General features: G+C 44.9%; 1 protein-coding gene across 5 annotated transcripts in view; it reads left to right on the forward strand.

Moving 5' to 3' along the window:
* Lrba (LPS responsive beige-like anchor protein) overlaps positions 1-16,665 on the forward strand; it is a 578,506-nt gene extending 561,841 nt beyond the window's left edge. For all 5 annotated transcript variants that reach the window (XM_036190835.1, XM_036190833.1, XM_036190836.1 and 2 more), the window contains 4 exons: positions 3,837-3,938; positions 6,784-6,980; positions 10,881-11,032; positions 15,394-16,665. In XM_036190835.1, the coding sequence (XP_036046728.1) occupies positions 3,837-3,938; positions 6,784-6,980; positions 10,881-11,032; positions 15,394-15,484 (542 nt within the window). In that variant the 3' untranslated portion in view covers positions 15,485-16,665. The remainder of the gene's footprint in view (positions 1-3,836; positions 3,939-6,783; positions 6,981-10,880; positions 11,033-15,393) is intronic.
* The last annotated feature ends 6,048 nt before the right edge of the window (positions 16,666-22,713 follow it).

Genomic DNA, 22,713 nt, shown 5'->3' on the forward strand with positions numbered 1-22,713 from the left:
GCTGTCTTTAATCTCATTTGGCTTGTTCATCTTCTTCTAAGACCATCCCTAAAGATGCCCTGAGTCTCCTTTTCAGCTTCGGTAGGATCTGCATCAGTAGTCATAAAACTGCTCTCACACAAAGACCCTTCCTTTGAAGTACGCGCTCCAGCTTTTCAAAGCAGTCCTGGAAGTCTGTCCTTTTTCTCTTTGCATTTTTCTTTAAGAAGTTTGAAGTGTGGCTTCTTAAACTACCAACAAGATAAATGTTCTCCCAGCATCATTGGAAGCCATGGCGATTTTCACACAGTGAGACTTTAAAGGGTTTAAGGGGACCTGTGGTGCTTTATGGTCCAGGCTCCAGTAGACCCTAGATCCTGCTCTCTGAGAGCAGAGGTACAGACTGCTGGCATCCATTAATGAGTGAAAGTTTCTATCAAAAGAATTAACCTGGCCTTTTTCTGAAGACTCCCTGCTCTTTCAGTGAGATTGGTAATGCCTTTGGAATCTGAAATGTAATGCATATGCAGAATCATCTTGTTTGTACAGATAGTCCCCCCTACCATCCCTGTTGGAGCTGACAAGTGGCCAGGAGGGGCAGCCCCAGAGCTGACAGGAGGGCTGTACCCAGAGCCATTTGCTCTTGGCTTTTCATGCAGAGATACAGTGGGGCCTTACCTTTTTTCTCTGTTTGGTATCACCTGGCTCCTCTACAGCCCAGGAGATGATGTAGCCTGTGTGTCTAAAGAGAAATGAGAGATGCCACTAGCCCCATAGAGAACCAGTGTTCTGCCGCCGATGATCCCCCTCTGCCTTTAATTTCATTCTAAATGATTCCCAGTGTGTCTGCTGAGCTCAAGCAGTTTACATAGGTTTGGTTTAAATCTCCTATCATAGAATTATACTGGTAATAGTGAAATTTTAATATTTAAAGCCCTTGGTTTATTGGGACTTATAAAAATCCAACTGGTTTTTATTTTGAACATACTTTTTGATAAGGAGAAAGTGTGAAGAATGCTGTCTGTACTTCAGGTGAGGAAGCTGGAAATGGCTTTTCTTCTTTTGTGTAGTAGCCTTGGGAATCAGAAGCCTTGCATGTTTTGTTCCTATACATGAGGCAAGTTGAGCACGGTTGGATTTTTGTTCTGTTGTTATTTCTTACTGTAAATCCAGCTCTCTAAGAAGCAAGTGGCCGTGGCTCTCCCTTACGCTTTTAATTTGTTGTGTTCTTGGGCCTCCCTGCCACCCCCTTCGTATTTCCTGAACTGTCTAACCTGTTTCCTGCACTAGGAAACACTCTGCCAGCAAAGTCCAGCGCTAAGCAATCCTTTCTTTAGAGATCAGACCCGAGGAAAGGAGAGCCCTTTTTCTGTCCTGGCGTTATTTTGTACATGTATCTTCTGACTTCTGTAGTGAAAGTGATGTGGTGTATTTTGCATATGTGGAAGCTAGTATTTTGTAAGCAGAACAGACTAGTGAATTGTGTTTGCAAAGGAGAACGTTTAAACTTAACCTCTTTTCTGAGATTTCCTACCTTCTGACTTCATAGTTCTAGATTATTCTCAGTTCATCTCTTACATTAAAAAAAGAAAATAGTTGAAATCAGTTTCCTTTCTCTCTTCACTAAGCTCCTGAGAAAATATTCTTAAATCTAGAAACAAACAAACAAAAAAAAAAAGATTGGCTATCTAAAGATATCTATCTGGCCCCTCCATGACCCATCTGTCCTTTGTTTATTTTGGCTTATATGTAAATTGCCTTCATTTTTCATTTATTTTCCTTCAAAACTTCATTTTCCACTGAGGAAAGATTATTTAAATTAAAACATAAATCTCACCACCATTAAAATCATTTATAAATTATGGAAACCAAAAAGGAACAATCACACTGAAAATGTATTCCTTAAATCATAATGATTTTAATGGTTGATTTAAAAAAACATTGCCAATAGATATAATTAGACAGTAATTTCAAGAATAACATAATGCTACTTTTGTGGAATTTAGAATATGACAAGTGGGGGTTATGGAGGGGACCATGAATGATGGCTAACATATTAACTTCTTCAAACATAGAATGTTTCTTCCTAAATCTCATGATTTTTTAATACAAAATTAAAATGGGCTTATATCATTTGTTTCTTTGAAGGTTCCACCCCCCCAAAAAAAAAAAAATTATGGACTTAAGGAGAAAAAAAAAATGGTCTCTGAGAGATTCTTTTTGGTTTGGAAAATATCAAGTAGACATTGTAATAAGTTAGATATGTTCTTCCTATATGTGCCCAACCTGAAATCAGATGAAACCAGGCTCTTGGTCCCATTTGTCCCTGGCCCATTAGTCTATTAGCTGAAATCTTATTTTCCTTCTTTAGGGATATGGGCTAGCCTGGGTCTGGGCCTAGAGCACACCCAGGGTAACACACAAGTCCTTATGGGATAAAATCTCACTCAGAATTACTGGTAGTCACCAAAGCCTTAAGAAACCCCATGGTCACACAGCTGTGCATTGTGTGGATACACATGGCATGCCTGTTACATGTCACGACAGACTTGAGTTACTGCTGGCTCCACAGGAAGCACAAGAATCGAGCTCTTCTCTTAGGGGCAGAGTCCTCTCTCTTGCCTTTTAGGGGGTCATGTATCTCTGTGCCTTCAGTGAAGCCTGTTTCCTCCCTCTGCCACCTGGAAAGCCTGGCATGTGCACATACTTCGCTAGGATGTAGGAAGAGCTCACTGACCTACTTCTTGAAAACTCCCACTTCCGAGGCTGGATCAGTGTTTTAACAGCAGCACTGGCCTCTACAGGTGCAGTGGGCTCTGACGGGGTTTCCTGACTTGTTAGGGGTCTCTCCTCAGAGTGGGCGATGGCTCTAAAGACAACCAGTGTCTGGGTTACAGTGGCAGGTTATTCATTTCTAAAGCTGCTCAGAGGGAGCTACTTTTTGGGCACACTGCCCTTTGGGCTTATACAGTATCAGTTCTCAACTGTGCCAGAAAAGCAGCTCACAGCAGAGGAGTTGAAGAAGGCCAGCAGAACCTGCTTGCTAGTTGTCTGCAAAGGCTTTGTCTTTACAGACTGTGACAGTAGAGGCTGGGTTTAGTTTAAAATAGGGTAGGTACTTCTGGCTAAGTACAGAATCCCCTGTGTCCTTGTGGTACAAATTAAGTCACAACCGAAACCTGTGATTGTGTCCTTCTCTGAGCTGTGGCCAGTTGTGACTTTGACTCACAGAGTGGTGTGGGCTGCTTTTCTCTTGTTATTGTATCCCTCTCCCCCCTCTTCCCTCCAAACCCTCCAGCACCATCAGGAGAATTAACAGGGGTCCATCGTGCCTCTACCAGTTGACAAAAACGTGGGGAAGCACTCAGAGAGCCTCACATCAGAAAACACGCAGCTATTAGGTGTTTAGAGAAAGGCTGCTTGGAGATCGGAATCCTACTTCAGATTGTCTACTAGGGAATTGCAGTAGTCTACTGGAGAAGAGGGGGAGACCTTTCTTTGAAATGTAAATTGAGTCTGAGTTCTTGGTTTTAGTTTTTATTTGCTTCATTGTAATAATTTTTTTGGATAGAATCTCAATTAGATAGGCTTGGCATGGATCAGCCTTGGGAACAAATTATTTCAACTCTATCAGTGGGCTTGGGGGACACTGTGGTGCTAGATAATCACATAAGGGTTCTTGAAACTCAGAAACATATAGACTTCAGAATCAAACTCTAGCAAAGTTTGGATCTAGTCCTAAAATAAATTTTGGACAAATTGAAAACTCTGTAGCTTTGGCATAGACCATAATTGACACGAAGTTATTTAATCTTTGTACAATGGGATTGAGTTGTCTTTTTTTTTTCTTACTAAAGGTGAGACCACCACCCCTCGGGCCATCCTCACGGGCCATGACTATGAGATTACCTGTGCTGCTGTCTGTGCTGAGCTGGGCCTGGTGTTAAGTGGTTCTCAAGGTAAAGTTGTGGTTTGTACAAGGTGTTGGGTGCTCTTATGATCTATTAATGTGAACAGAAATGAGATTGGCTCATGTTCTTTAAAGCTCCAGACTTTTATGGTAGCCACACAGGGCTACTTAAACATAAGTTAGTTAAAATTAAATGAATTAAAAGTCACATTCCTTAGTAGCAGTAGTAACACTTGGGGGTGGGCTAGAGGGGTCCACATACGACCAGAACGTTCTCAGGAGGGCCAAAAGCCAGGTTTTAGCTCCCTGGTCTAAAGGATTTAAGATACTCTATAGACAGCAGCCAATTAGTGTTCTCCTCTCCATGAAGCAGGAACAAGGAGCATCTTTGTGTATGTGTTTATTTCTCTGACCTCCAGTAAGCTGAATGGAAATCCTGACCCTGCCTGTATTGTATGTATGCCTGCATTCAAGCCATGGCATGTGTGTAGAGGCCAGATGACATGTGAGAGTTGGTTCTTTTTTTCCACCATGTGGTTCCCCGGGGATCGAAATCAGGGCATCAGGTTCAGCAACAAGTCCCTTTACCTGCTAAGCCACCTCAACAGCCCCTGACCCTTCTGGATTTCAGGACTAGGACAAGTGGTGTGACTGTCCTAAAACGGCAGACACTGGAATGGAAAGGACCTGGTTTGCTGGATGCTCTGCCGTTAGCACTGTCTTGTGTTTGGTTTAGAGATTCCAAGTGCTCCTTCCAAGAGCACATACATCAAATTGGGATCCTCCAGCAAAGGAGCTGTCTGCAGTCAGAGCCTCTTCCTCCACCTTAAGTCTGCCCATCTCTCACCTGCTGTGCTGAAGACAGAGCACAGAGCATTTCTGCAACCTCAGAACACAGATGATTTCAGTCACCCTATCTGTGGCTTGGACTATAGCTAACAGAGTGAATATTTAAAGTTTTGCTTTGAAAAGTGGAATTGGTAGTGAAAAAGTAGTATGATTTCTTGGATTGTATCTAAACCTTAAAATTAATTACTATTACAGATCATCCTTGCTTTGCATAGTAAAATGCCATGCAAACAGAAATCACACAAAATTATCTAAGACACTGTCTCAGTGGGGATTTTTTTTTTTAATCATTCTTCCACGTTCTAAACTTTTGGCAAAACATTAAAAAATATCCACAATGGCACACACCTTTAATCTCATCACCCAGGAAGCAGAAGCAAGGTAGATCTCTATAAGTTCAAGGCCAGCCTGGCCTATACATTGAATTCCAGGACAGCCAGGGCTACATAGTAGGACCTTGTCTCTAAAGCAAACAAACTGAAAACTAAAAACAAACTCAGTGCAGATTCATGTCTTTGTAAAACAGTTCTCAGGAACAGAGGAACACCACTTGTCCTGGGGGCCTAAGCATCTTTTCTGTGCCTTGGGTAATTGCCAATCTTCTTCTGTTTGCGCCAGCTTCTCACTTCGCTTTTGTTTAGATGTCATGAAATACCCTCTAGAGTTCCCTTAATGGGAGGCTTTCTTAAGTATCATTTCTTCTGGACATCACCAGTCCCATTACACTTTCCCGAGTTATGCCAACAACTTTGTCCACTCCCTGGCTGCATATCCAGTGCCTTGGCAGCATCTGAAGCAATCTCTACAGAAAACTCCATTTATATTCACATCTCTATTGAAGGCCATCATTGTTGACCAATACCCTTTTCTGGTTATCTACTTTTATCGCTGTGAAACAAGGAGCTAACACAGCCGCTGGGCTTGCTGTCTGGGTGTGAGCTGAACAACAGATACTGGTTACAGATGTGCCTTGAACTGTGCTGTGGTCTGGGGGCTTCCAACTATGCTCAGCTGCTATCAACACAAGGGTTCAATGACTGAAGAGCTAGCTCCAAAGTGTGCTTTCTACATTTGCTGTAGTAACTGAAATGTGAACTTTGTGGTTGTGGGGCTAGCGAGTTGTAACAAGTTCATGTATGCTGGAACTGTGCAAAAAAAAAAGACATGGCTGGGACTTATGTTGGAGAACACCAAAAAATGTTTAATTCTGGGGTGCCCAACAAAAGCAGAGAGTCATCCTTTGCAAAAGCATGCTGCCAGTAGCCATGTGTGGAGCAGGCAATGATTCCACGTGGCCAGAGTAAGGCGGAGCACAGACCCGTCCTCCCCATCTCTCAACACTCACAGTTTCTCTCCTTCCCTTTGCATATGGGGAGTGTACAGTAGAAACGGAACAGCCCTGGTGTGTGTTGGGGGGTGGTGTTCAGCAGTGCCTGTCCTGGCCCAGGGTGCCCCTAGGGAGTTGAGAGTACCCGAAGTCACTGCTTGCTTTAGGGGCATGAGGAAGCAAGGTCACTCAGTTTAATAGTGGCCGAGGAACCCAGTGTGGGTTTGGAGGTTAGAAGGTGTTATCAGGGCCTCCATTTCAAAATCAAAGCTGTGAGCAGTGAGTGGACACTGCCCTGGTCCGCTGCCTCAGCACTGACCTAGTCTCCTCTGGCTGGGCTGTGTGGTGCCTGGCAGCAGCATTTGCGTCCCTGCCTCCCATGAAGCTGCTCCGAGGCTGGAAACTCTGCCTTTTGGAGTTCAAGCTTCTCCCCATTCACATCCTAATGAGTTTTATCAAGTAACTTCCTGGCTCTGAGGGGAGTGAGTATGTGTAACTTGGCTTCTTAACCTCCCAGTGGAAAGCAAGAGCTGGTCAACAGAAAGACAGGATTGTGCAGAGTACCTGACATAGGACAGCTTTCTGAGGCTGTGTACAACTGTACCGTGGCACTACAGCCTGGCTGATGTCTAGTTCCCTCCGGTCACTAATACTGGAGACTGAACCGCCTACCATGTCTGTTTTCATTACATGATTTGCTTCTTGTTCCTCTCCTCAGAAGGGCCATGTCTCATACATTCCATGAATGGAGACTTGTTAAGGACTTTAGAGGGTCCCGAAAACTGCCTGAAACCAAAACTCATCCAAGCGTCACGAGAGGGTCACTGTGTCATCTTCTATGACAACGGCTGCTTCTGTACCTTCAGTGTGAACGGGAAGCTGCAGGCCACCATGGAGACCGATGACCACATAAGGGTGAGTGCCATAGGCTCCTCTGCAGATTGCCAGTTTGACTGGGAAGCGTGACTGGGAAGAGGGACAAAGTTCACTGAAGAAACCTAGTTTTGAACAGCTGGGCTCTCTTCCCATGCCAAAGGGACACCATTAGATAGCACTTAAAGGACAGGGTCATGGATCGGGTCAGCTGTGGGACATCAGTCAGTGGATGCTCCTTGGAGATGGCCACAGTGCAGTCAGCAGCCTTTAGTTTGTGAAGCCAGCCTGAAGGCTTGCCGTGGTTCTCGTGTAGTGTCTTTCTTTTTCTCTAAGATTCACTGTGCACCAAAGCAAAACTAGACTCTACCGTAAACTGGTTTCCCGCCACATCTGAAGGCAGCACTGGAGGAATTGTGCATTCTTGGGCTCAGCTGCTGATGGCTGTCCCGGCATGCTGGAGAGCTGGACATCAGATGACAGGAGCCACTTCCCTTTCTGTCTGTACGGAATGTTAAGCTAGTGGACACCCAGGTCCTGCTTTGCCCCTCAGGCCAGCTTCCAAAGCAGTAGTGGTTGAGGAAAAGAGCCAGGGTGTTCTTTCAGGGTAATTTTTCAAGGTCCCTTCCTTCCCATCTCCAGGCTGCTGTGTATGTTATGGGTGTGGGAAAAGCTGGGGTGTCCCGTCATTTTCTAAGATGGGAATAGAGGTGCATGTGACCATGTCCAAGGAGGACATTGGGGTAGCAGCAATCGGGCACTTCAGAGAGTGCACATTTTCCTCATACCGTCTACCCCTGGGTGGCTTCCATGCAGTTCTCCCAGACATAACATGACGACCTCTCCTCCCAAGGAAGCTCCAAGGTCTAGAAGTGGTGAGCAGCTCTGCACACAGACCTCACTGGTCCAAAATTGAAGGCCCCCAGCTGCTCCGGGACTTCCATTTTCTTGGTTCAGTGGCCACTTCTCCCCTCTCACTTGCTGGTTGTCCAAGAGTTACCTCCACCTCAGACGCATGTGCACAGGCAAGCCCACTACTCTGCTTTTATTTCTCCCTTATTTCCCATAATCTGCCATTTAAGCCAAGTGCACAACAGCGGCTTCTCCTCTCCTTCTTTCTTTGCAGTAATAATGTTGATAATCTGTCACTGTGAGCTGCGATTATATTGTCAGCTACACTAATAAATCTGTAAAAATAATTTGAAGCTGTTCACTGTCTAGAATAGTTTCTGTGGTGTTCCAGTTAGACCAGAGGCTCTGGGAAGAGCCTCAAGGCAGCAGCAGGGGGGGCTCTTGTGGCCTGTTCACACTCACAGGTTTCCCTGTACCCTGAAGCCATCGTTTTTTGTTTTTTGTTTTTTTCCCTTGTGAAACTCCCCACTGGATTTTAGACCTAAACAAGCCATTGCTTTTCCCCAGCATGCCAGTACTTTATCATTCTAACTTATAAGTGGCAACCTCGTGATTAAAGTGAGCTAGCTCCAGAGAGTGACACTTTCCCAGCTAACTGCCTTAGGAGGAAAGCAAGGAGACTGCAGACTGGAACCCCTGACATCCAGAAATAAAAAGAATCAGCCACTAGCCCAAACCCAAAACTCATTTCTTTGACATACCAGGCAGCCTGGCAATGTGCACACTACTCAAGGTTTCCCACCTGCCTTTGCTCTGATGTCATAATGCTCACTGGCACTTTGGTTTAAAGATCTCACCGTGCATTGGCTGCACACTATGCAGTATTGTAATGAAGAGCTTTTAGATTTAAGCAGGCAGTCCCCTCCAGAGCAGCAAGACCACATCATAAAGTCTAACCACCATTCCCCCGAAGAGAACTGGCTTTTTCCTTTATCCCAGGCTGTTTTAGGATGTGGGCATCCCCAGCAGACTGCTGTGGCCTGCCAGTGTCCTCCAAAACACTTGGGATCCAGGGCTGAGTCCGAGCATTCCTGGGACTCCTGCAGAGCTCTGGAGCTGAAGAGAGAGCTAGAGTAAGAGCCAGTGAGCAGACAGCAGCAAGGAGTGGTGTGGCACGGGAGATATTTGTAGGGTTCACATGCCACAGGAGGGTAATGGTTCCCTGGAGGAGAAGCTAGGAAAACGGTTCTGACCTTGGGAAGCAGCAGGTGGATGAAGATGCTTTGAAGATGCTGTGCATCTGAAGTCTTCATTTCACTTTGTTCCAGACACAGACAGGTTTAGAGACTCTCACCAGAGCAAAGAACTGAGATTGCTGGGTTTATTTTAATATAGTGCTTACCCAGAAGAGAGTCTCAGGAAATGCTGCTCTGGTCTCTGCTGCAGTTCTCAGACCCCCGAGACTGCTGTTTGTGATGAACGGGGCAGCAGGACTTTTAGTCACGATGAAAACTTTTTTTTTTTTTTTTTTTTAAGATTTTATTATGTATATAGTGTTCTGCCTGCACACCAGAAGAGGGCGCCAGATCTCGTTACATATGGTTGTGAGCCATCATGTGGGTGCTGGGAATTGAACTCATGACCTCTGGAAGAAGAGCCAGTGCTCTTAACCGCTGAGCCATCTCTCCAGCCCCCACGTTGAAAACTCTTAATCCTATGCATCTAGTTAATGAGACTGAGAACATGTAAGCTGCAACAAAGCTGTCTCCCATACATTTTTTTCAGATTTATTTCTGAGTTTCTGACAATAAGCTATGTTCACTGGACCACTGACAGTTGGCATCCATGTGAACTGAATACATAGCAAACAGTCCTTTCTTTTCTCCAGTTTTTAAAATTGTCACGTAGTAAAGATTTAAGTGTTGATGCTAAAGTTAGCAGTGCAAAAGCAGGCAGAGTTTGTTCTTCAGAGGGCAGCGGTCTGTGTGCCCCTGCCCACTGTACTCAAGGAAGAAGGGCTGCTCTACCTCTGCCACTCGCTTTGGGAAGGTGAGCAGCAGCCTAACGTGGGCAGGGGAGCTGTGGCAGGAGAGCCGGCCTTCTGTCTTGTGTGCACACTTTCTGCAAGGGGAAAAGCACCTGTCCTGGGCTTTCAGGACTCCATGAACTTTGTTCAGCTATTATGACAGTGGCCACAGGCAGAGGGGTGTCATCCGGAGTCCTGACAAAACCTTCAGATGAGCATTTAAACTAAGAACCATAATGCTCATGAAACATTTTGTCTCAACAATTAAAAATACAATAATGCAGCTAGGGATATAGCTCAACTGATAGCCTGCCTCCTAGCCTGTCCAGGGTCCTAGATGTGCAGGTGCTTGCCAGAACTCTCAGAACTCAGGCTGTGGAGATAGGAGGATCAAAGGTTCAAGGTCATCCTCAGCTACCTAGGGTTCAGGACCATCCTGAGCTCCATGAGACCACACTTAAAAAAAAAAAAATCACATTAGGCCCACAGGCTTTCTTAGGGAGTGGAGGAATATTACAGAATCAAAACACAGATTTCAAGCAGAGCTTATCTGTTCAACAAGGTAGGAGATGAGTCATAGCCTAGAGTGGACCAGGAGGTAGGTTACAATCCTGGCAGCCTGGGGCCTAACTCCCTAGGGAGTTGTGGCTCTCAGTGGCATCCGCCCACCCCCACTACCTTCAAAACCCAGTAGGCCTAGGGAAGGTGTGGAAGCTGCCTGTACTCCCCTTGGCTAGGTCAGGGAAGGCAGTGGCTTAGCTCATCATATAAGATGGACATGCTTCCAGGGAGCATATCCATGTGCTGGTCCCATCCATAGCCCATCCTCACAAGGATTTGTAGAACCAAGTTTGTGGAGCAAAACACAGCACTGTAGTGTTGTCTAATCGTGTCCTGACTTCTGAACAATGGCAGGCCTTCCATAACTCTGTGTCCTGAGAACTATGGGTTACTTCTGCCCCAGCCACCCTCCATCCCACAGCCAGGCTGCTGTAGCAGCCAGTACTCACAGCTAGGCTACTTCCCGAGAGTTCTGTCTGCACTGACTTATTACTGTCTCACAGGCCATACAGCTGAGCAGAGATGGGCAGTACCTGCTCACAGGAGGAGACAACGGCGTGGTTATAGTGCGGCAGGTGTCGGACCTCAGGCAGCTCTTTGCCTACCCAGGCTGTGATGCTGGAATCCGGGCCATGGCCCTTTCTTTCGACCAGAGGTAGGTGACACCAGAATCCTGATCTATCACAGGAGCACTGAAGACTGCTGGGATCATGTTGAGTGACCTAGGGCTGGTGGAGTCCCAGAGCCATCTGCACAATCTGAAGAGCTAACAAATCCCTGAGTTTCCAAGCACACTTTACAAAGTATAAGTTTCTGATGCTCTGAGATAAAACCAGGCTCTCAAAAATAGACAGGACTTAAGCCGCAAAGGCTCAGGGACCACCAGAAAGCTTGCTAGTTCACCTGAGCTAGCTCCTGGCTTGCTCTGGAGATCCCATCTCTGCCTCGTCAACACCAAATGTAAGTGCTGGGGATCTGAACTCTGGCCCTCCCACTTGCCCACCAAGGAACTTCACTCAGCTAGCATCTCCTCAGCCCCAGTTTTTATATGTCATTAACAAGATCTTTAAGGGCTGTACAATGTTTAATGTGAAATACCTTTGATGTCCACCTCTGGAGAGATCTGACTTAATGTTCTGAAACCTCTACAGTTGTACATTTGAGGAGGATGTTGTTTTTCTAGCAACATACACTTAAAATATAGCCATTTCTGTTAACTGCTGATTTTTGTTATGACAACATATGCATAAAACTTCCCACCTGAACTACTTCTGATATTCTGTTCATAGCACAAAGTACATTCAGCATGTTGCAGCCGCCATCACTATCCCTCTATAGTCTACAGAATTTTCCATCATTCCAAGTACCTACTCACCTAGTTCCACCTCCCCCCAACCCCCAATTTTATCCCCAGCCCCTGCTCACATCCATCCTACTTTCTCTATGAATCTGCCCTTTCCAGACACCTCTGTACATGGAAACTTACAGGGTCTTTTTAGAGCTGGCTTGTTTCACTTAGCAAGTTTTCAAGGTTTCATGTTGTAATATGTCAGAATCCTGATTTTTTTTCTTAAATTGTTATATGCATATTCTATTTGTCTGCCCATTTGTGTATGGGTACCTTGGGTATTTTTATGTGTACGTGGTCTGGTGTGAACAGTGGTGTACAAATGCCCACTTAAGTCCCTCCTTATAGTCCCTCCGGGTCAATACCCAGGAGTGGAATGGGAGGATCATATAGTGATTCTGTTACTAACATCTTGGAGAATCCCTGAGCTGCGCCACAGTCCTTCATTCTGACCAGCACTGTGCATGCTCCTCCTTTCTCCCAGCGGCTGTGACACGCTCTCACTGGTTCCACGAACAGTCCGTGTTGTCTTCACGCTCATCGGTGCTCTTTAAATGTGGAACTTTTATGAGCTACATTTTCTGCCTTTTGTTGTTTGTGCTTTCAATATCTCTTAAGAAATCACCACAGCACCAGTCATGAATGTTTTCCTGCTTGCTTCTAGCTTCATTGTATTCAGGTTCTCGCTCTATTTTGTTAGTTTCACTTATGGGAGAGAGGAGCCCATGGCGATCTGCATGCACTTATAGCCTTTCCTCCTGGACAGTCTGCTCTGTCAGGAGCTGTGTGCTACCTACCTTTGCTGTTTCCGTCACTACAACACTGTGGTGTAACAAGTTTTTAGAGAGTCCTCTAAATTCTCCCCCTTTTCTTGATATTTCTTGGCAACTTTGGGGTTGAAGTTCCATATAAATTTTAGACTGAGTTTTGCATTATGAAAGATTTCATTTTGACAGGAATTGCAGCAAGTTGCTGATCACTCCGGGATTAGTATTAACATATCTAACATATCTTCCAGTCCACATAATTCCATGTTTCTTCCAGCACTATTTTGTGGTCTTCAGTATATAAGCTTTCTGTCTCCTTGGTCAAATTAATTTATTATGTATACAGTGTTCTGCCTGCATTATGCCTGCATGCCAGAAGAGGGTGCCAGGTCTCATTACGGATGGTTGTGAGCCACCATGTGGTTGCTGGGAATTGAATACAGGACCTCTGGAAGAGCAGCCAGTGCTCTTAACTGCTGAGCTATCTCTCCGGGCCAAGTTTTTATTCTTTTTAATGCAACTACAAATGTTAAGTGTTCTTAAGTTCACTTTTGGATTATCAGTGTATAGAATTGCTGCAGGGCACCATGGTATATACTTGTAATCCCAGCACTCTATAGGCTGAGATAGTGAGTTCAAGGCAGCCTGGGCTACACAGCGAGGTCCTGTCTTTAAAAAATAAAACAAAAAGCAACTGATTTTTATATACCCACAACTTCTGAGTTTATTTTTAAGCACTAACAGTTTTGTGTGAAGTCTTGAATTTCTACATGTGAAACCATGTACCTTACGACAGAGATCATTTTATTCTCTTTTCGATTTAAATATCCTCCCTTTTCGCTTAGTAGCTATGTTGGGACATCAAGCATTATATTGAATAAAAGCAGTGAAAGTGGGCATCCTTTTTTTATTCTGGTGGTGCAGAAATCCATCTTTCCACCATTTAGTTGGATTGTTGGCCATGGGGTTTTCAGAAATGCTCTCACCTGGTAATTTATTTCTATTCCCACTTTAATAGTAAAAAGAACACCGAATTTTGTCAAGCGCTTTTCCTGCATCAGTTGACACATGGGTTTTTATTCTATTGATGCTTTTGGATGTATTTTACACCTTGAACTGCCCTTACATTCCAGAGGAAAACCTCATAGGCCTGATCTTTAATCCTTATGAGACATTAAAGGTTCAGTTTCCTGACGATCGGCATCAGTACTCATCCAGAAAATAATACTGGTGTGTAATGCTGTTTAGTGTTGGCTTGTTTGGCTTTGGTATCAGGAAAATGGTAAACACCAGAAGTGTTTCTTCCTACTAAAATTTTTTGGAGGAATTTGAAAAATAAAAACTGTGGTAATTTCCTTTAAATTCATGGTAGGATCACTCTACCACGTGGCCTACAGCTTTTCTCTACTAAGTGCATCTTTACACCTCATCTGAGCTACTGAATTTGCTGGTGTGCAATATTCTTCATAATCTCTCGTGCTACCTTTAGCTCAAGTTGTATCAATTTTGCAGATCTCTTCAGGAAGCCCATTCTGATTTCCTACTATTTTCTTAAAATTTCTAGCTGTGGGTTCAATTTACTCTTTTTCTGGGTCATTAAGGTATAAAGTTAGGCCTGTAAGATTGTGTCTTTTCTAATGTGTTTTAGCTACAGCCTTCCTCTTCTCTCTGCCCTTGCTGTCCTGTTGGTGTGGTCTCTGTTTGATCTTAGATGCACTGTTAATGTCCATGCTTATGTGTGTTTCCAGTTTTCACTGTTACTGACTTCTAGTCACTTTGCATGACGTCACACAGTAAAACCCTAACACTTGATATGTGCTTCTCCTGGAGGTTGCTCTGTGTGCACTGCAAAACAAGGGTATTTCGCTCTTGTTGGCTTGGTGGTCGGGCTGTGTGGCTTTTGGTGCTTTTGATGTTCTTATCCATCTGTCTGGTTATTCTGTTTCCAAAGTAGGGTAGTAAAGCCCATACCTGACTGCAGAACCATCTCTTCTCCCTTCCTTCTGTGAATATTTGCTGCACATCGTTCCTGGGGCTTGGATGCTCACTGTGCTGTAGAAACAGTTAGTAGTGCTGTCTCTTGCCACAGTGCTTTTGACTTAAGCCTCCAGACATCAGGGCCACTTACGTTGTCTTACTATGCTGCTTGCCCATCTGTTCATTTGCTCAGCCCATGCATTCTTCAACTGAACAGCCTGTACACCACAGCTCCTGGGTGATTTCTCTTCATCCACGTGGCCAGGTTTAATCTGATGTGTGAAGACTGACTGTAGAAGGACATTTCCCCTTCGCCCCATTTCCCAAACTTCATAGTGAGAGATTCCAGTTTCAGTAAGAAGAGCAGGAAGGTACTGACTGGAACTCCCTAAGAGCCATCTCTGACCAAACTCTGCAGGGAAAGGGCTCAAGAAGCAAAGCCACCTCTGGCTGTTCTCCATCTGTCCCTACATCACCTTCTCAGGACAGGGGAGCAAGTCGCTCCTGTCTCCAGTGATCACCATGATCACCTCACTGGGTTACAAGGATCAGGTCTCTACCCAGAGGTTAGAGTCCCCTCCCCCACCCTAGAGAAATGGGCATTTTGCCCCCTTGCTCTTCAGTTCTGCATTGTCAGAAGTGCTGGCTCTGGCCCTGGACTGCGTGTGCTCCTTCCAGTGGCAACTGCTCCGTGGGCTTTTCTTCTGACTCTGATGCCTGGAAGAGGGTTTCCAGCATCAACTGTTCACAGTTCAGTGATAGTCTGCAGTATCTGTTCCTCTCGTAGACCATAGATGGTCCCTGTGGTGTCAAAACCAATGCCCCATACACCAAGCTTACTTGGGTCTACATGTCAGTCACCAAGAAAGTGTCCCAGGCAGCAGGAAATACAGCCCTGTAACCCTGCTCTCCATCCTTTTGCAGGTGCATCATTTCTGGCATGGCTTCGGGGAGCATCGTTCTGTTTTACAATGACTTCAACCGCTGGCATCACGAGTACCAAACCCGATACTGATGGTGATAAATGCACCTGTCCCAGGCTGATCAGGGAAACACTGAGCATCATGCTATAGAAATAGCGGTCACATCTGAATGTAACTTAAATCTGCTTGAACAAGCAAAATATTTTTAAAAGTTAATTGCTATTTTTGTAGACTTTGCTTGACATTTGGGGGGGTGGGAAACAGCAAAGCAGAGAACTGACTTCTGGTTTCTGTAGTTTAAAAAAAAATCTATATTTTTAGTCATAATGAAAAGTCTATTTTCACCAATTATGGATACAGACAGTGGAGCCAATAATCCCACTAATTCTAACTATGTTGTGAAAAACCATTTCCCATTTATCTGTAATCTTGAGAAATCTGATTTTAGCAATAGGGAAATGGACTCTAATACTGGGACAAGGGAATTTTAATCTGTACTGGGTCCTGTATTTTTCTAGACAATTGTGCTTCTTCAGTGCTGAAATTTCTAGGATTTTAATAGTAATGTTTAAATTATGACAAATGTAATTTAAAACATCTCAGTGAATTATTTCTATATTCTTCTTTGAGCATGTGTTAGACCTAGAAAATTATGGTTTGGGGAAGGCAGTTTTGTTTTACTGTGTGGTAAACAGCAAAGATCTAAGGTATAGCAATCATAAAATAGTCCCTGTTTTTTCCTGGTCTGGCCTCTTCATGGCACAAGGGTGATGATGGAGACGCTCTTGGGCTCACAACCTGTTTTCTTTTATGAGTAAATGTAAGTACCAAAGCCTGCCCAAGGTCACTGTATCCTGCAATGAGGCAGAGCCAGGTGGGGCCACTCCCCCACAGCCTCGACCCCCACCATCCTGGCATGAGATCAGGGCCTACCAGGTACTGTGCTAAGCATCACCCACCCTACCCTTTGTTATGAAACTCTATCTTCCTTTTGATTAGCAATTTGTACTAAGAAACAATGTTATTTTGGTGTCATATAATTCTACTTTTTTCTAGTAGATTGCTATATGGAATTCTGTGAAAATATTTGAGAAAAGGTCTGTATTACATAAATAAAATCTTTGTATGTTGTGAGCTTTGAGTTGAAACTGACCTTGTGTCGTGGCTTCCTGTGCAGTCCACCTAACCTTTTTCCCCTACACATTTAGATGTCTCTAGAGAAAGGGTCTAGAATGAAAAATTCAGTTGACAGAAAAACAGAATAAATGAAACTTGTACGTAAGTTGTTGGAAATGTCTTTTTCACCCATACATTTTCAAACATGATGAGGTAACTATTCACAAAGAAGTCACACTGGTTCTGTTCAGTTTGTGAGTGGTAGCCAATGAAAGTGACTCCCTTGAGAAAAAACAAGAGTGCTTTCTCAAATCTGTGTCTTACTGGGACTTCCACAACCAAATAAGGGCCACAGAGACTTACCAGCATTCACAAACCATTAAGAAAAATAATCAGTAGCAAAACATACTAGAAGTTAACGGGAGTATTTATTTCACTTTGGAAATTAAGGGAAAAGAGAAGCAACTGCATTATGTCCCAGCAGGACACAGGCCTCCTGGAGCCATGAAGACAGTGTCTACCATTGTCTTTACAGCTCAAGACAGTGGGAGATTACCTGAGCTGGAGTAATGCTTCATAAAAGTAAAGTCTTACACACTCTTACATGCCTAGCATGAACCAAGGACTTCTTAGTGGCAGGTCCTGTTTAACACAATATTTCTTCCATTTGATTCAGTATTACTTATGGTGCCCAATTTTAACTATTTTCATTAAAACGAACAAAAAACCCACATCACTTCAAATAAATGAAAGCCAATTAGAAAAGCAGTCAAGGAGGCCAGGAATGAAGGTAACAAGCTGCGGCTCACGTTCTCCATGGTGTATTTAAGCCTGGCTTTAAGACACATTTCCTCTAGAACTTAAGGGTTTTCCTTCCTTGCTTACTGGTTCTCACTGAATAGGACCCTCCAGTCTTTATGGTTTTGTCATTTAGGAAATAATAGGTCCCTAGGGAAAGCAAAAGGCTGGGAAGTGGAGAACAAGAATAGCTGGCAGGTATTAATGTAAACCTGTGGACAGCTCATCCTTCTATGACCATCCCAAACCCAGAGCATACCAAATACCTAGAAGTACATGGTTTTATGAATTGATTCAGACGAGGACCTACTCTGCTTACCAATGAGACACCATACTTCCATTTCTACTTAGCAAATAATAAAGGAAGACTGTTATGGAATAATCTTTTGTACACTGTGAAGATGTGTCTTTGCCAAGGTACATTCTGATTAGTTTAATAAAAAGCTGACTGGCAGGTAGCTAGGCAGGAGGTATAGGTAGGACAGCAAGACACAGAAGATGCTGGGAAGAAGGGTGGAGTCTTGGTAGTTCCAAGCCAATGCAGTGAGAATCAAGATGAGCACATATATTCAAAGAAAGTACTGCCACATGGCAGAGGGTAGATAAGAGATATGGGTTAATTTAAAATATAAGAGTTAGCTAGTAACAAGCCTGAGCTATCAGCTGAGCATCTATAATATTAAGTCTCTGAGTGGTTATTTGGAATTGGCTGGTAGGACAGAGAAGTCCACAAACAGAAGATGATACAAGAGATTACCCTGCTTCCATGGGAACCATGAAATGGATAACTCAGAGTCAAGGCTAATGGGACTGACCATGTGAAGCTGGCACTGTCTTTTTCCTATCATGGTGGCAGCGGCCATGCAAGTCAGGTTTACAAGAAATAGCCACGTATTTCCTGCATGCCTGCCGGCTCCACTCACTCAGGAGGTGGAGGGGCTGGTGAGGTGACTCAGCAGTCAAGACTGAGACTGCCCTTCCATAGAACCTGAGTTTGCCTCCCATCACCCATGTCAGGCAGCTCACAGCTGTCTGTAACTCCAGATCCAGAGGATCCAAAATCTCTTCTCAGAGGGCACCTGCACTCCAACCCACAGACACACATAGCTAAACACAGATCTTAAAAACCAGGATGTAGCAGTTTAAACAAGCTGAGAGGCTGGTGGGCTGAGACCTGCACCATGACCTCCCATGCACTCTTACTGGATGTGATTTCGAGAGCTCCTGGCCACACCAATCACAGTTTGGGAATGTGTATGCGTCAGTCCTGCTCTCCTCTCCACCCTGTGAAGAACACAGACCAGTGATGCCAGGATTCTGGTTGGGTCAGCAGGGAAAGCATGTTTCCTTCCAGCAAACAGGACCCCCCTGCAGAGCTGTGGGAGGCTCACCAGCTCTGGAGAGTTAGGCTGTGGACCATCACCCTTTCCACAGCCTCATCACGTGACTCAAGTCCCATTAGGCCAGAAAATGTTCAGTCAAACAAAGGTTCGAACCAGAATCTGCATAAATTTACAAATAGCCATCTACACCGGTGCTTCTAACTGGTCACTTCTGCCCTACCTCAGTGAGAGGAAACATTCCCTACTTTAACTAGGACAGCTAGCAGGGGAGGCACTCGCTGCAGGAAGTCTAACCCTCTGGGCTTCACTAATTATTGTTGCCAGAAACATAGGAACTAAGAGGTTTCAAGTCATCCCACTTTGAGAAAGATCATTTAAATGGCAGATAAAAGAGCAAAGCAAAACAATGTTGTAAAGTTCTATTTGACAGACTAGAGAGGAAGAAACATCTTCAGGAGTTATTTCTCAAAGGGATTTGAAGCCAAGCATGGTGATCTATTTCTGTCATCCCAGGACTGGGGAAACTAAGGCAAGAGAATATTGTTGAGGCCAGCCGGAGCTGTACAAAGTCAAACTTTGTTTCAGAGGTGGGAAAGTATTTTAAAAATTGAGTTCATGGCATTTTTCTTGGTTCCTTGTAATCATAAGATCATTATTTTAAAACTCAAAAAACTAGCCATGTAGAGTGGCACATGCCTTTAATCCCAGTACTCAGGAGGTAGAGGCAGGCAGATCTCTGAGTTTGAGGTCAGCCTGGTCTACAGGGACAGCCAGGGCTACACAGAGAAACCCTGTCTCAAAAATAAACAAACAAATAAATAAAATAAAACCCCAAAGCTAAACTTACATCTGAGAACAGTCTTGTTATGTTGCCCAGGCTACTGTCGAGCTCCTGGGCTTAAGCTGGGGCTACAGGTGTGTGCCATCTCACCAGCTTGTTCACAGTGGTACTCACTCCTGCTCCTGGCTACCAGAAACAGAAATTTCCTCAAATACAGCACATCAAGCTCCTCTCTTGAATGGCATAGTGTGTTTCAGCTTTCAGGCAGGCCACATCCTCTGAGTCCAGCTTCTCAGGTCAGGGGATGATGACACCCAGGAGACACCACTTGGGAGTCTCCATGATCACATACCTGAAATACAAAGTGAATCATTTTCGTCTCAAGATCAGGATCTTTTTCCCTGCCAAAACTAAGCTTTTGGGGGGAGTTGGACAGGACCAGGAACAGTATTTGCAAATACCTATAAGAAACAGCAGCAGCTCCTCTACAGCTTTGGACTTGGATCACTTGAAAATTGAAGCTCAGATCCAGCTTCAGCCTACACACTGACAGGCTGCCAATCAAGCTTGCCAGATCAGTCCATGGAGATGAAGACATCCTGATCCCTGCTCCACAGAGGCCTCTGGAACAGCAAAGGCCCAGCCCACCAGCCATGACAGGGCTCACGTTTAAGAGCATGGCAGAGGTGAACGGTTCCATACACTTGTTTTTCTTCCCCTTGGATATGCAACATTCAACTAAGGTTGAAAACTTAGTGCACTGTGTACTTGTGTGTCTATTACCCACCATCTGGACATTTCCAGGAGTTTGAATCCTCAGGAAGCAGCTGACCCTGCCACTGACCCCGTTAGAATCTCACGTGACTCCACACTGGAATCAACCTCAGGCTCACATCACACCCAGGGAAGACACATGCCTGCAGCCTGCAGAGAACAGCTCTTGTACCACGAGGGCAGCAAGCACGTGCCTGGAGTTCCAATATGTTAGGTTTTTGTTTGTCTGATGTTCCTAGGAGCCCTGGGTACCAGAGCCCTCACGTGCAGACATACTCCACCGTCCCACAGCAGAACTGTTCTGACAGGGCTACCCAGCGAGTGTGCCCGGGCCCTGCACACATTCCTGAGGTGGTGGGTGAACACTACTTTGTAAGCAGCAACTGGTTCCTGACAAATCGGGGACAGCTGTTCCCATGCCTAGCACTTGCACTTGAAGTAGAGTTACAGGGTGTGGAGTACACACTCTAGCTTCACACCACAGTGCTTTAACCATGCTTACCATGAACCTGTTTCATTTAAAATGACAGGGGCTTTCTTTCTACTTATCACACACCATCTGAAAACAAAAACAGATTCACTTAGAACTAATGTTAAGAGCCATGGCTTATCTGTGGAGCTGAACTGTAGTGTGGCATCTGCTAGGACCACGTGGCTTTTAAACACTTAAAATGTTTGGAGTCCAGATTGGGATGTACTGTGAATGTAAACACACTGCAGATTTCAGACTCACCACACAAGAAGGTAAAATATACCCCAGCTTTTGTTGATGCTGACTACGTGTTGAAATACTACTATGAATATGTTTAGATGTTAGGTTAAATAAAATATACCACAACGTGTATTCTACCTGTTCCTTTTAAATTTTTAATGTACTATGGAAATGTTAACACAAGTGGTAAATGTTATAGATTTCCATGGGATGGTAGACGGCTCTAGCATTTTCTACAGGACATTAACCAGCACTTTTCTTTCAATATGGTTACCCATCCCAAACTGTCCCATCTCCTAAGTCGCATACTACCATCTTAGCCATGATGAGATTCTGGGAGTTTTATCAAATGCATTTAATGAACACATGTAACACATTTCCATGCCCACCACCTTTTGCAAAGGGAAGCAGAGAGAGAGGGAGACCCCCCTCAGCTGTGGAGGGCATCAGGTACCCACTTCCCATGGTGACCACTTGTATTAATCTGCCACCACCCAAGTTTACCACCCCCCCTCCACACACACACTGCTCCTCTTCAGGAGAATGAGTCTGAACAGGCACATACCACTCTCTCAACAGGATGTGAGCAACCGGAATTAAAGTACCGGTATTTAATTTGGATCGTGAGAACAGAATTTCAGCTAAGTTGATGCAGCAGATGGACAGAGGAACTGTGTGTCCTTCCCCAGCCTTGCTGTTTGGGTGGACACCTGCTCAGCAATGGGGCACAGCCACAGCCATCCCTTACTGCTAGCTCCTTGGTCTTGGCCTGGCTGCCTACCGGCTTGTTCCTTCACCTTGTGTGCTCTGGGCTTCCAAGGGATCCTACCTACCAGGGAAGGACTGAGAGGCAGTGTGGGCTTCACCGACTCTGCCTGCCTAACAGGGACAAACGGAGGGCACATGCTGAAAAGGAATCTTCTCCCCTGACCACGCACTCAGTCTTTAGCTGAGAGAGAGAAGGCTGTCCTTTTTCTTCTTCTGCATTAACTCTTCCCCTCTCTGAAAACGAAACAGCCACAAGGCTATGAAAAATCTTGTTCTTGGTGCTGGAGAGATGGCTCAGAGGTTAAAAGAACTTTCTGTTCTTCCAAAGGACCAGAATATGATTCCCAGCACCCATGCCTGGCAGCTCACAACTGCCTGGAACTCCAGCCCTCTTCTGGACTCCATGGACAATGCATTTGCATGCACACAGACAGGCATACACATAATTAAGACTCAATCTTTTTTTAAAAGCTCGCTTTTTAACCAGCTACTGAAGAGACACATGCAAAATGTTCTAACCCTGCACACCTCACAGTATTCTTGAACACTTCTTTCTCCTGTGTCTGCTACAGCTCTGGGTGGAACCCAGGATCAGCAGGCCATTGGCTGTCTCAATCCCTCAGCATTGGGAACTGAGAGATCCAGCCGGACAGTTGTAAAGGTGACAGAGACAGCTCTGGGTAACCAGAGCCACAGATGAGCAGTGTCTCAAGCAGAAAGCAGGGCCTCACAGGGAAACTTATAACTTACAAGTCTGAGAGAAGCGGGGGGGGTGGGGGGTTGGGGGGGCCCAGCCAGGACAGGCATGGAAAGCGGCTCCAGCCCACTTTCTCTGAGCCCCAACTTTCTCTATTATTGTCCCTAGCTCCCTCTCTGAACAGCTTGCTTATTTTGGTGCTTTGGTCCTGAGCCTCAGCGCCTGTGGTCACATACACTTTGGCCACGGCAAAGATCTGTGTGCTCTTGCAGTAGTGGTCCCAGACACTGGCCCCTGATCACATGCACTGTCCAAATCAACCACACAGAAAC

The sequence above is a fragment of the Onychomys torridus genome, chromosome 6, assembly GCF_903995425.1.
Source record: "Onychomys torridus chromosome 6, mOncTor1.1, whole genome shotgun sequence".
Taxonomy (NCBI): domain Eukaryota; kingdom Metazoa; phylum Chordata; class Mammalia; order Rodentia; family Cricetidae; genus Onychomys; species Onychomys torridus.